At 38.0% G+C, this 14,994-nt stretch overlaps 1 protein-coding gene across 1 annotated transcript; it reads right to left on the bottom strand.

The window, feature by feature from the left end:
- Positions 1 to 11,215: 11,215 nt before the first annotated feature.
- LOC112294904 (serine carboxypeptidase-like) lies at positions 11,216 to 14,647 on the bottom strand. The gene is made up of 8 exons (XM_073540371.2): positions 14,245 to 14,647; positions 13,443 to 13,734; positions 13,178 to 13,321; positions 12,937 to 13,087; positions 12,631 to 12,719; positions 12,207 to 12,465; positions 11,889 to 12,022; positions 11,216 to 11,516 (listed from the first exon to the last, which is right to left on the bottom strand). The coding sequence occupies exons 1-8, from the start codon at positions 14,550 to 14,552 to the stop codon at positions 11,355 to 11,357; spliced, it is 1,539 nt and encodes a 512-aa protein (XP_073396472.2). The 5' UTR covers positions 14,553 to 14,647; the 3' UTR covers positions 11,216 to 11,354.
- Positions 14,648 to 14,994: the final 347 nt, after the last annotated feature.

The following is a 14,994-nucleotide window of genomic DNA, read 5'->3' as shown; positions in this document are numbered from 1 at the left end:
ACTTCTTGATAATATTACCAAAAAGTTGTTAATTCTAATTTGGAAACTTAACAACAAAACAATGCCAATTAAATAACCACTTATCTCTAATTCAATAATACAATTTCTTCTAAATCTTGCTCTATGTAAACTCCTTGAAACAATTCACTTTTTCTTTTAATATAACCTTGCAAACTCACTTAAAACATCAAAGATCTTTTAGTTTTATTTTAGGAAAATATATTTTATTACTCAAAGATCCAATCCTTATTGGTGACATTTCTTCAACTAGAGTGTGTTTTTTCTATTAGAATTTTTTTGATTTTATATGGTGTTTGGTTACAACAAGTAAGTAAAGCTTAACAACCTATTTAGTGATCCATATTTATCTAATAATCTACTAATAAGCTATTAAAAACTAATTATCTGATTTAGAAATAAGAACTTAAAACTTTTTTTTTTTTTTTTTTTATCTATTAGCTAAATTATGTGATGTTTATAGTGCCATATAAACCAAATAAAAACTCATTTTTTACAAGTACAAAATTTGGACCACATGTCATATTATTTTTAAAAAAAAATCATGTTCTATTAAAAATTTGTCTATAATAGGAGAACCACCATCTTATGAGCCATTCTAAGTGTTTGTTAAAAATTTGAGAATAAATATAGAGGCTTTAGATATGATTAAATAAAATGTATTCAAGACTTTTCATATAAAAAAAAATGACATACTACATATTATGTATACTTATTTGATACAATTTAAATTGAATCATAAGATGTATTTGCTAAGAGTCAACTTGTCAAGATCTTTTTGTCCAAGATTAAAAAGTGGCTTTTGGAATTGGCTACATTAAGAATTATTCTTAACTATAATGGCAAAGCAACTTTGGCACACAAATTTGATAAGATTAAGAAGTATAATATGGCTCTTTGTCAACTTGATACTACTGACATGGTTGCTTAAATGACATATATTTTTAAGCTTAAAAAGATTACTACTACTAAAAATAGCATAGTAAAAATCTAATTTGAAAAGACTATATATTATTAGAGATATGGTGAATTTGGCCACACCAAGAATAATTCTAATTTTTTAAAAAAGAAGAAGGCCTAGCACATAAAAAAAACCTACACAAAAAATAAAAGTAGCCAAGATAGAGAAGAAATCCAAAAAGAAGTAATTGAAGCACAAACAATGTAGTAAATTCAACCACAATAAGGATCATTGCTTAATTATATATCCAAACAAGCAGCATGCATCGAATAAAGAAAAAAATTTAAAAGTCAAGATTATAAAGTTAGAGAAGAGATTCAATGATGTCGCCTTACTGAACTAAGACACTCAATCTCATGTAACTTCTTAGAATAGAACAATTTTATTAAATCCAATTATTTATATGCTTGGTGTATTATGATAGATGGTAGATACAACTATTAGATGTTCTCAAAATGTAGCCAAGACTATAGTGTCTTTTGTATATAAGGCATTAGAAAATATCTATGATTGTAATAGTAATAGTGACAATTCTATTATTGCCTTGGACATACATATTTTTCCAATAACTACCTAGATAATAATAAATAAATAAAAATAAAATTAGATAAACTTCATAATATCTTAAGGAGAAGCTTCATAGATGCAGATTTACTTTTATACATGTTTGTAGGTGATTGATAGCTTGAAATCTTAGCCAATAAGTTGGCCATACATTTGTCAAAGATAAGAACTCAATGAAAGCAAATAAACAAGTGAGACTCTCTCAAAGAAATATAACTAAATAAAAATAGAGAAGTATGTATATTAAAAAGGAAATTGGAATGGCTATTGTTAAAAGACAAGAAAATTAGAGACTCTTGAAACTAAACTAGAAGTAAGAAAGGAGTTAATAAGAGTGAAGAAGGCTTCACTCTTGCCTTTATATATACTATCTACCTAGGATCTATGTAGCGACGTTCTATAGGACCTCTAAAAATATGTTGACTTTGCTTGACTCATATCTTAACTTATTGTCATGGACATACATTGGAAGATTCTTCGAATATTCTTCTAGAATATTCTCTAAAGATTCTCTAAAGATTCCTTTAGAAGGTTCTAGAAGATTCTTAGAATATTCCCTAAAGATTCTCTTAGAAGGTTCTAGAATATTCTGATAGATTCTAGGAAGTTGCTCGAGAAGTTTCCTAATTAGTAGAAGTTGTTGGAGAAGCGTCCTAGTTAGCGGAAGTAGCTCGAGAAGCTTCCTAATTAGTAGAAGTTGTTGGAGAAGCGTCCTAGTTAGCGGAAGTAGCTCGAGAAGCTTCCTATTCAGTAGTATATATAGGAGTCGAGGCTGAAAGGTTCTTCAGTCTCGACAACACATCTCTTGGAGTTCTAGCTCACCCTTCTGGTGTTGTTCTTGTACTCATCTGTTTAATCTAGTTTTGCCACTTCTTCTTGAACTTCTTGTTAGATTTCTTGTCTGTATTTTGTATCCGTGACAATTTGTCGAGATTGCATTTTCACTGATATCAGAGCTAGTTCCTTCTTGTTAGAGAGTGGATTACCCCTCTTCTTGAAGGTGTGCTAGTGTTTTAGAGGTTGCGGATTACCCTCCTCTAAACTGATATCTCTTCTTTCTCAATATTAGAGCCTTATTCTTCTTGGAGAGAGTGGATTACCCCTCATCTTGGAGTCTTAAGGCGTTTTAGAGGCTGTGGAGTACTCTCCTCTGAACCAATATTGTCCTCTTGTCAAAACTCTTTTTTCTTCTTTCTAAAGGTTAGCCGAAGGTTAAGACGTTAATATGGCTGAAAGTTTGGAATCCAAACTAGACGCCATCATAAATGCTCTTGCCTCTTTGTCACATAGGACAACAGAGATCGAAGGAGTCATGGTAGGACTCCATAACAATGGAGCATCTGGGATAGCGCCATCTAAAGCATATCAGCCTCAAACTTCTGCGCCAGAAGAAGCAGTTCTACCTTCAGTTCAACAAGATCGAGTAGTCCTATAACGAAAGGAGCCTCGAGTTAGTCTTTCGGATAAGTTTGATGGAACTCGTTCCAAGTTTCGAGGTTTTGTCAACCAAATCAGGTTGATAACAATTTTACAGCCCGAACGTTATCCGACGGAGGAAGCGCGTGTTGGGCTTGTTGGAACCTTGCTTACAGCACAAGCTTTGTCTTGGTTTACTCCCTTGTTCGAGAAGCGATCGCCAATCCTGAGCAACTTTGAAACGTTCTTGGAGGCGTTTGCAGAAGCATTTGGCGAGCATGATAAAGTTCGATGGGCTACAACAAAGATCCGATCGCTACGACAAGGAACACGCTCTGCATCAGTCTATGCCTCGGATTTCAGACAATTGGCAAGTGACATTAATTGGGGTGAAGAGGCGTTGGTGAGTCAGTTTTATTGGGGCTTGAAGGATGATGTGAAGGACTTGCTGTTATCTCTTCCTGATCCTCAAACGCTCAACGAAGCTATTAGCCAAGCTGTAAAGTGTGACAACCGCCTATTCCAGCGGTGCCAAGACCAACGTCCAAGACACCAAATGATTCGTTACGACGTGACTATGTCTGCAAATAGCTTAAACTCACATTCGGAGGCAACAGACATGCAAATCAACACGGCGCGTGTCCGATCTCTTACTCCAACAGAGAAGAAATGGCGTATGGAGGAAGGGTTATATTTGTACTGTGGAGAAGAAGGTCACAAGGTTGGAAATTGCCCAAAGAAGCAAAATTGGCACCCTGTCAAGACTAGAAGTGCGATGATTCCGGAAAACGACGACGCCCAGCCACAGTAGGAACCGTGTGGCAAGACAATCTAATATCACGACAACAATCAGGTTCCTCCTTCTCTGTCCAACCTGCCTGTTGTTTTACAATTCCTTTGTTTTTAGGCCCTCAAAAATAAAAAACTTTAGCTTTATTGGATTCGGGGGCATCTACTTGTTTTTTAGATGAAGAGTTTGCTAAACGCCACAAGATCCGTTTAGTACAGAAGTCCAAACCTGTTCACGTAGAGGTGATAGATGGACGACCCTTATTGTCAGGCAACGTTACCCACGAATCAGAACCTATAGAAGTGGTGTTTAAGGACCATAGTAGTCACGTTGTTTTTAATATTATTAGAACCCCATCAAGCCCTGTTATCCTTGGTCTTTCTTGGTTAGAAGATCATAATCCGTCCATTGATTGGAGGCTACGAAGGATAACATTCCCTGAAAAAAATAATAATAAACCTGTTGGTAGAACCTACATGAAGAAATCCATGTTTATTGGAGCGAGAGCGTTCCTAAGATCGTCCAAGGAAGGCACACCATTTGTCATTTATGCAGCTCCAACTAGCGGCGAGAATATCTCAACATCGAATATACCAGAGCAATATAGGAATTTTGAAGACGTGTTTCAGAAGAAGAACGCCGATATATTGCCGGAACATCGACCATATGATTGCGCCATAGACTTGGAGGAAGGAGCGCAACCACCTTTTGGTCCAATATACAACCTATCGCAGACGGAGTTGGCAGAATTGCGGAAGTACATCGATGAGAATCTAGCCAAGAATTTTATTCGACATTCAAAGTCGCCAACTGGAGCACCAATCCTATTCGTGAAGAAAAAGGATGGCTCACTGCGGATGTGCGTGGACTACCGAGGACTCAACAAGGTGACCAAGAAAAATCGCTATCCCTTACCTTTGATCTCCGGCCTCTTAGATCAACTTGGACGTGCAAGGATTTTTACAAAGATTGATTTAAGAGGAGCCTACAACCTTGTGCGAATCAAAGAAGGAGATGAATGGAAGACAGCCTTTCGTACAAGGTATGGCCATTTTGAGTACAATGTCATGCCTTTTGGTCTTACCAATGCTTCAGCGGTCTTTCAGCATATGATGAACGACATCTTTCGGGAATACCTCGATGACTTTGTTGTCATCTATCTGGATGATATTTTGATATTTTCCAAGAATGAAGAAGAACATGAGAAGCACGTTTGTTTGGTTCTTGAAAAACTACGCGAAGGAGGACTCTATGCCAAGTTGGAGAAGTGTCAATTTCACCAGAATGAGATGGAATTTTTGAGCTTCATTACGACTACAGAGGGCTTGAAGATGGATCCAAAAAAGGTAGAAGCAATTATATCTTGGGAAGTTCCGAAGACGGTTAGAGATGTTCAGTGTTTTCTTGGATTTGCTAACTTCTATCGGATCTTCATCAAGAATTATTCTCAAGTTGCTGCACCACTCACGCGTCTAACAAGCAAAGACAAGCTCGAATGGAGATTACAAGCAGCAAAAGCATTTCAAGATCTCAAGACGGCATTCACTACGGCTCCAATCTTGGTACACCCTGACTTTGCAAAGGCTTTCTATTTAGAGACCGATGCTTCAGATTTTGCTTTGGGAGCTGTGCTTTCACAGATGGGCATAGACAAGAAGCTTCACCCAGTTGCGTTCTATTCACGAAAGTTCTCTGCTGCTGAGATCAACTACGAGATCCACGACAAAGAGCTGCTTGCTATAGTGGATGCCTTCCAAGAGTGGCGTCACTTCCTCGAAGGAGCTGCACATCTAGTGACTGTTTATACAGACCACAAGAAGTTGGAGTACTTCATGACAGCTCGAATTTTGAATCGTCGTCAAGCTCGATGGAATATGTCTCTATCACGATTTGACTTTATTATCACCTACCGCCCTGGAAAACAGCAAGGATTATCTGACGCATTATCGAGGAGATCGTATCTTGCGCCAAAGGCTGGAGAAGCAGCATTTGATCAACAATGTACAACATTGTTGAAACTAGAAAAATTCAGGATTTTTACTACTGTTGCAACTATCGATGACGGCTTCCTCAGCGAGGTACGTACTGCGACCATTGAGGATTCTATAGCTCTTGACATCAAACAACGTGTCGATAATGACAAGTTTAAGGTGGAGGGAGATCTTCTGTATTTTGAGGAGCGGTTGTATATCTCGAAAGGACCAACTCGACTCCGAGTACTTCAATCTCGCCACGACTTTCCAGCTGCGGGACATTTTGGATTCAACAAGACTTTGGAGCTCATTTCACGAGATTTTTGGTGGCCCCAAATGTGGAAGGATGTGAAGGAATTTGTCCTTTCTTGTGATGTTTGTTCAAGATCCAAGATCCCTCGACATCGCCCGTATGGACTTCTCCAGCCATTGCCTATTCCGCACCGACTATGGTCTTCAGTTTCTATGGACTTCATTACGGACCTACCGCCATCGAATTCATTTGACAGCATCTTTGTTGTGGTGGATCGATTTACAAAGATGGCGCATTTCGTGCCTTGCAAGAAAACATCGTCAAGTGAAGACACCGCAAGACTCTTTCTTGATAACATATATCGTTATCATGGCCTACCAGATGATATCGTGTCGGATCGAGGTACTCAGTTTGTATCCAAGTTTTGGAGGTCCCTCTTTGAGATATTGAAGGTGGATATTAAGCTCTCTTCGGCTTTTCATCCTCAAACTGACGGTCAAACGGAGCGGGTGAATCAAGTTTTGGAGCAATATTTACGATGCAGCATCAACTATCAACAAGATGATTGGACTGCATATCTACCGCTTGCTGAGTTCGCATACAACAATACTCTTCATGCGTCAACTCAACAAACACCATTCTTCTCCAACTACGGATACCACCCCAAGCTCGATTTATTGAGTTCTTCAGCAAATAACAACCCAGCAGCTGAAGGATTTGTGAAGCAACTATCGGAGCTTCAAGCGACGTTGAAGCTTCAATTGCAATCTGCCCAAGAGAGTTACAAGGCATCTGCAGATAAATATCGAAATGAGGCACCTACTTTTAAAGTTGGAAGTAAAGTATGGCTTCTTCGACGGAATATCAAGACCAAGCGGCCATGTGACAAATTGGACTATCGGAGATTAGGGCCATTTGTTATCGGGAAGCAGATCAATCCGGTGGCATATCGTCTGGAGTTACCAGCTACTATGAAGGTACATCCAGTCTTTCACGTGTCTTTGTTGGAACCTTATCGAGAGTCAGCTTTTCCCCAAAGAGTACAAAGTCCGCCACCAAGTATCGAAATTGAAAACCATGAGGAATACGAGGTGGAAAAGGTACTAGATTCACGGCGTAATAGGAGAAAATTGGAGTATTTAGTGCATTGGAGTGGATACGACATCAATGAACGAACGTGGGAGCGTGCCGAAAATCTTGCCAATGCACCAAAAAAGGTACAAGAATTTCATCAACGATATCCTCATAAACCTAAGCCGATTCAACGATAGCTTCTTGCTGAAGCTTGCTCATCAAGTAGCATAAAAAGGGGAGAGGGCACCTCCAAAACCCATAGTTCGATAGTGTAGAACTTTGTTAGCAACTATAGTTTGCTCTCATCATTTTAGCCTTTAGACATGGATAGTCAAGATACTACACTTGTTATGTCATCTCAAGCGACTAGCTCACAAAGACGACCGCGAGATGAAGAACCGCCTGCACCACGACGACCTCGAAGGATACCGAGCAACAGATCGCTAGTAATTGTATTTGAGGTCGAGCCTGCCTACGACGGTCAGCCAGAAGGTGTGTTTGGAGGACAGTTTCACAATGGAGACATAGAAGTCCACGCTTGGTCAGAGGTTGAAGGTGTTGGTCACTACCGTTGGCTCCAAGGGCCGATGAATCATTTGCCTCGCGAACAACAATTGGAATTCATAGCGGATGTGATGCGACAGATTTTCATTTTCTTGCGTTGGTATTGACTAATAACAACATTGCTTCTCGGAGACCTCAAAGCTAGAAGAGGAGGTGATGTCATGGACATACATTGGAAGATTCTTCGAATATTCTTCTAGAATATTCTCTAAAGATTCTCTAAAGATTCTTTTAGAAGGTTCTAGAAGATTCTTAGAATATTCCCTAAAGATTCTCTTAGAAGGTTCTAGAATATTCTGATAGATTCTAGGAAGTTGCTCGAGAAGTTTCCTAATTAGTAGAAGTTGTTGGAGAAGCGTCCTAGTTAGCGGAAGTAGCTCGAGAAGCTTCCTAATTAGTAGAAGTTGTTGGAGAAGCGTCCTAGTTAGCGGAAGTAGCTCGAGAAGCTTCCTATTCAGTAGTATATATAGGAGTCGAGGCTGAAAGGTTCTTCAGTCTCGACAACACATCTCTTGGAGTTCTAGCTCACCCTTCTGGTGTTGTTCTTGTACTCATCTGTTTAATCTAGTTCTGCCACTTCTTCTTGAACTTCTTGTTAGATTTTTTGTCTGTATTTTGTATCCGTGACACTTATAAGGCAAGTTTTCTATATGGGCGTCACATAGTTACCTTAATTTGTAAGCTACCAACACATGTGGCACGTGATTAGCTTGTTGACCAAGTTTCTAATCTATCAATCAACTATAAACACATGTAAAGTCAAAACAACATCTAAGAAGCTTCTAAGAAGCTATTTTAGAAGGTATTATGAAATTTATCTACTTTTACTTACTTCTACATATCCATATTATCTAGGTAAAGATTATAATATATATATATATCTGTGACAATATTGTACAATAAGTTGGCCATATATTATACATTTATTTGTCATTCATGTCCTTAATACTTTGATAAGAGTGCTAATTCATTGTTCTTGTTTTGTTTTAGAAGTAAGTGGATTACTCCACTATTATTGTTGTGTTTATAAAAGTTGTGGACTACTCACCTTTAAACTATGATTTAATTTTTAAACACTCATTTCTATTTTAAAAAGAATAAACTACTTTTTTTTGTAAAAATTTTCATTTGATATTAGAAGTTGTGGATTATTTTTTGTCTTTAGTCTAAGATTAGAATATTAGAATATTTTGGCATTTTCTTATTGTACAAAAACATCATATGAACCATTTGCTTACTTGAAGATTAAAGAGCAACGATAATAAGGCAATCGACTCTAAGCTAAATAAAATTGAAGTATTTGAATTATTTTTTTGCTTGAAGTAGCATACTACAATTGAACTATAAGCTCAATATATTTTTGTTGCTTTAACCAAAGATTTTATAAAATTAGATGCTTAAAACATGCTCTCATGAATATTTCTATAAGATATTTTATGTGCTACTAATATTGCTAATTCACACATAAATTGTAGTTATAAAGTTCCTCATTTGATTCCAAGTGAGGATGTTGGGAGTACATGAGTTGTCTCTTCTATAAATTAACAATTAAAGGTTGTATCAGCATATAATGATGCTCCATTGGAAAAATTAAAATTAAAATAAAACCATAGACTTCAATAATTGATCATTGAAATCAAAATCTTAATGGTACTAAGCACAAAAGACATGGACTTTTATTTTTTCAAATTGCAATAGTTTTTCCTTTAGTCTCAAAGACCTTAAAGACTATAGAGACAAGCATGTTCACATTGAATTAAAAGATAATCACCAAACCTCAATCAATGTCCTTATCCATCATAGATTTGAGTTACCATTGGTCTTTGGACTTTGTTGGACCGCTTGTTGTCACTTCATGTGGAACTAAATATGTATTAATAATGGTGTAGCATTTTAGAATATGGATTGAACTTGTGGCTATATTACGAAATTCTTTAGAATTAGCAACTCTAGTTTTTCATAATTATAAGTTTGTACATTTAGAAGTGCCTACAAAAATCCTAAAGAAATAAGAAAATAAGTTGTTTGGAGCTTTTGAAGCTTTGTATACTAAAGCTTTTATAGATGATTGGACCACCTTTAGAAATCATCCTACAATGGATGGCTTAGTTGAACGGGTTGTTTAGACCATCAAGCGCAGTTTACAAAAGTATGGATGGCTTCATAGCAACCATCATGATTGTAAGTTGATTTTCTTATAGATTGTGATAGGTTATTGCTTTACTAAGCAAGCATCTTTGATATCTTTTAGTCCTTACGATTTGTTGTATAATTGGAAGTCAATTCTACTAAATTGAAGATATGAGAAGTTAGTTTTAAATGTAGACTTAGATGACCTCAGCATTTGAGTTGAATGTCTACATAATCAAACAAAGTTCTTGAAGAAGGCCATGTCTATGGCCATAGAGAACTTATCTATTGCTCAACATTGTGATATTTTAAGATATACTTCCAATAGAGCAAAGCTTATTAATCTTAGTTGCCTAAATTTTTCAGAGAGATTATGTGTATTTGGAATATGAAGTACCTATGACACTTGGTGTCAAGGCAAGGCGCATAATTCTTTATGTTAAGGATGTGTTGCTTAGTGGTATTTTGTTGCTTGAAGGCAAGGATGAATAAGAGTGTCAAGAATATTAAAAGAATTGAGTTCCTTGCCATTTTCTTATTGATAATTATAAACATCCTAAACTTAAAGTTGTACTAGATGGCTTTCCTTGTTTTGTATGTGATAAGAAGAAAGAAACTACTATCATATTATTGTGTGATCCATGCCAATGTGGGTGGCATATGGCATATTTGAAACTACATCTTTTGACTCTTCCTTTAAGAGATTGGATTTATCATTGTTGTAGAAAGTCTTCCAATTGTGTCTCATCTATTAATAAGGGTTGATGATTCCTTCTAAGTTTGAAATGTTTGCATTCTATTCTCTAACTACATTAAGGCTTTACTTGAAGGAAATTTAATATATCAATAAATAAAAAAACTTGTTTATTCATTTAAGCTTATATATATATCCATGTACCAAATATCAATTAAATAAATATATATATATATATATATATATATTTATTTATTTAGCCAAAGTTACACATGTTTTAATCTATTATTGTGAAGAATGTTTTTACTTTGTTTCAAGATTGCCTTGAAATAATAATTTCCCAAATATCTAGAATTCACATGTATAGTCATATCAGAATTATTTACAAAATAGCAAACTACTTTTTGCATCATGTTTAAAATTTTAATACACAAGAGAGCTTTATATTTGCAGATTTTGAATTTCCTGTAATCTTATTGCCACATTTCTTCAAACATGGTTATGATTTCTTGTCAACTAGACAAGACATAAGAAAGCCCAAAATAATACATATTGCTTGGCAAATCAACTGGCCACTACATAACTTACCGGCATTACCTGCCAACCAACAATGAAATGTCACAAATGCTTGCATTTTGGTTGCGATTCACATGTGAGGGAATACAATAATGGGCTTTTCTTTTGCATGCATAGCCATTTTCAAGAAAATGAAAAGCATTCACTCTGGCACTTAAGAATTGGCTTGTGCATTTATGATACAATAATGAACAGAAAGATATGAATAAAAAACTACTGAATATTAAGAAATATAGTTCAGTAGGTCTTAATACAGGATCCAGAAAATTGAACAAGTACCTATACATGAATTCTACATCTTATAAGTCAGTGTAGCGATCCCTACAGCAAGTGACAGTGGTTCAAGCTGAATTTGTGTACAAATTTCCTTTACTGGGAATTTTCTTCAGTATAGTTACATTGGAGGCTTTATCACCAAGTGGCTTTCCTCTGGTCCAGCGGTACAGCATTTCAAGCGAGTTCTTGGGTTGGTCCATGGGTACCATGTGACCGGCATCATGTACCTAGTATGGCACACCATTCAAGAACATCAGCAACTTATTTGGAACAATCCTGGAAGTTGAATATAAGAAGAGGATCCATCCACATAATCAGCAGGATCACAAGAACCCACAGTGCTAACCCAGGTAGGAATTTCTCAGGGCAATTATTGTCGTAGGTTGCAGATCGTTGTAAAATGAGGTTAAAAAAAATGAAGGAAAAAGAAAAAAGGAAAAACAAAGGGGGGGGGGGGGGGGGGGGGGGAACGCCATTGGAAGTAGGTGTAAAAATTGTAATCAACGGATAATCCAAAGGTTAGTAATAGCTTTCAATGGTTACGAGTCAAGCACCTTCAAAGCCACTATTCTAAATCAGATGGACACAGGGAAGGATACCTTGAGGAATTGCAGAGGTCCATAGCCCGTTGTGAGACCGGCTTCTGCGCCATCAACTTCAAACTTTTTCCAATCGGCCTTGGCATACTCTACTTGACCTGACCAGTCCATAGCAGTTACCCACCGAGAATTCCCTGCAACCGGGTAAAAGGAATCCAATACATGCTCAGAACCGGAAAACCTACTCTAGTCCTCAAAAAGAACAAAATATAATCATGCTACATCCTTAGGTGGGTTGCTGATTTATCGAACTAAACCTTGACTAGAGCAAGAAGCAATCGTTCAAACAACTGGGTGTCGGAATGTCATGATACTAACCCAACCAATTGCAAATCAGGTCATATTCTCCCGCATAGACAAGAAGCTCAATTCCGTCCTCCAAAAGCTCCGGAATCCCCTTCTCAAGGTTCTTCATCCAATCCACAATCATGGCTTCATACACCAAAGGACTACATGACACAAACTTCCGGTTTCCAACGCCTAAGGCCTCTCGCGTTGAGGCGTTGTTCAAGAAGTTGTCCAGATTAGAGAAGTCATAACAAAGAGAGCCTTGGCACTCCTTCCTCACATCGTAGTACTGCAAGAAATCAACGAATTGCCATTAACTTCACGGTTGATTCAACTCATCAATAAGACCTCAAACTCATTAAGTAGAGTTGAAATACAATGCTCCTTTGAAATAAAATAAATAAAAAGAACTGAATTACAAGAAACACAAGTAGTAAACGATAGGAAGCTTTACATTGATGTTTCCAGCAACTGCCAAGATAGAGTTGAAAATACTCTGGCAGACTAAGTAAGCAGCAAGGCAACCAATTGTTCCTTTTGGACCTGCAAATTTTAATTAAAAAAAGTTTCCTGGTCCTCGTCAGGTCCTCGACTAGGAGGTCCAATGCACTTATCTTTGAGATAAGTTATGATTTTAAACTAGAATAGAAGTAATCAAGAAATGACAATGTCTTCCTAAAGTAAACAAAAAATTCGCAATAAGCTGCTCAACCCACCCCATACACATGATTTCCAAGCTTTTTTCTGAATTTAGCCTTACCACAGAGTTTGATTGATGCGGCACAAGCTGGATACAATTTGCTCATCTTGTTGTAATCATCCTCCGTAATAAGATTCATATCCAGGGCGTAGTCAGCATACGCTTCATACTGAATGTCAGGTTGAGTAAGACCGTTTCCAATTGCGAATCCCTGCACAAGAAAGCAGCATAAACGACGTAAGACCTCAAGACAGAAAGAATTAAACTTGATTTTGAATTGCAAGAAGCGAATGTTTGGTACCTTCAAGTTGATGGGAACACCTTCCTTGTTCTTCAGCGCCTTGTGGAAACGTCCAGCAACAGCAGGGACGTAGTGGCCTGCATAAGACTCCCCAGTAACAAAAAACTTGTTCTTCGCATATTCAGGGTGTGCAGCAAAGAAAGCCTGCACAAGACATGCATAACCATATCAAATCAAAACCTAGACACGAACCTCGTCAGTCATTTGTAAGTAAATGATGTTGAATTGACACGTAGCCCAGAAAAGTATTAAAGGAGCCTCGAACCTGAAAGAAGTCATACATGTCTTCACCCACTCCCTCCTCGTCGTGACGAATATCACGAATATCAGTGCTGTAGCTAAAGCCAGTTCCTACAGGTTGATCCACAAAGATAATGCTCGACACTTTGTCCCATCCAAAATCATTCCAGACAAGCGTAAGATTGTCGGTGATCTTGAACGGACCATTCTCGTAAAACAAAGCAAGCTCACTTGCACAGCCTGGACCGCCGGTCATCCACAGCACTACAGGGTCGTCTGTCTTGTTCCCCCGCGACTCGAAAAAGAAGTAGAACATGCTGAAGTTTGTTCGAACCCACCATCCAGTCAGTGATACGTACCAAGAAAAAAAAGTCCATATAATGTTACACAGTATCAATCATGAGCAACGACAGGAAAAGGACAACGTCAATGCATGATTCAATACTTCTTGTCATGCATATTCAATGCTGAGAACAATAGGGTAAAAAATGATTGACCTAATCCAGGACAATAACCAGAATAAAACCAAGCTGGGACACAAACGTGAAGACGAAGGAGTGGTTAGAAAAAATCAAAAAACTAAACAAAGCCCATTATGTGTTCAGTGATTGCAAGACCATAACATGCATTCAGAAAACGAACTCCATCTCGGTCAGTACAGTTCCCATAAAAAGCAACTACAGGCAAATCACAACCTCAAGATATGATTTTACATCTATGTCATACCATTCCAATGATATCCGTAGCAGGTCAACGAAGGCAAAATGCAATCTTAACAATTGACACAAACCAAAATTTAAAATAAAATAAAGAATCAACAGCCTTACTTTGCAGCATGCGTCCTCGCCAGCTTGAAGTATCCAGCATACTGTCCAAGCTCCTCGGTACTAATCCCAGCATCCCCTTCGATGTTCAAATTAATCCTCCTCTCCTGCAACCTAGCTCCACCGAGCATCTCGTCCACACCAGGTCCATCTGAAGCACCCGGAACCAAGTTCAACGCCTTGATCAACCGCTCAGCTTGCCCTTGCGGAAACCGCGAACTCGTCGGAGAATCAGAGTGTATACGATCACCTGAAACAACACACATCAACGCCAAGAGGAGCGCTGCACTCAAAAAGCTTCCGGAACCCATGTCTTAACTTCGATCTCTCGTCACAGCGCGCACACACCATGCTCCAAATCCAAGCCCCAAGAGCATGAAAACGTGATCAAAAACACGGTTCACAGGAATTTTGCTGTGAAAGCTTCGTATCGGAAATAAAATTTATACTTCTGTCGCGCCATGAAATGTATCTTCCCAGTGCGAACACGTCGAATGCGGAGACATCATCTAATTCGGGCACTTAGCGTCGGGTACAAGGTGAGACCCACCTCTGCATCGATCAAATTCGCCGCAAAATCGCAGAGATTGACGGTGCTGCGAGGGGGAGGACGAAACAGGGGAAGTGCACCATGGTAAGGAAGATTTCGTTCATTCATCTCAACATATTGTCATTCATCTCCTTCTGGTAAAGTAAAAGACCACCATGATCAGGGAGATCGTGGAAGGCATCAGACATGCACGGAATTAGGGG

Source organism: Physcomitrium patens, chromosome 17, assembly GCF_059467195.1.
Source record: "Physcomitrium patens ecotype Gransden chromosome 17, ASM5946719v1, whole genome shotgun sequence".
NCBI classification, from domain to species: Eukaryota; Viridiplantae; Streptophyta; class Bryopsida; order Funariales; family Funariaceae; genus Physcomitrium; species Physcomitrium patens.
The sequence above is the reverse complement of the archived record's forward strand: the minus strand, read 5'-3'. Positions and strand labels throughout refer to the sequence as shown.

Excerpts from the sequence above, each read along its gene's own strand:
- LOC112294904 (XM_073540371.2), bottom strand. The coding sequence starts at position 14,552 with ATGGGTTCCGGAAGCTTTTTGAGTGCAGCGCTCCTCTTGGCGTTGATG. Across the intron at positions 13,322-13,442 it reads ACATGTATGACTTCTTTCAG|GCTTTCTTTGCTGCACACCC; the intron begins GTTCGAGGCTCC and ends TGTCTTGTGCAG. Across the intron at positions 12,720-12,936 it reads CGCATCAATCAAACTCTGTG|GTCCAAAAGGAACAATTGGT; the intron begins GTAAGGCTAAAT and ends TAAAATTTGCAG.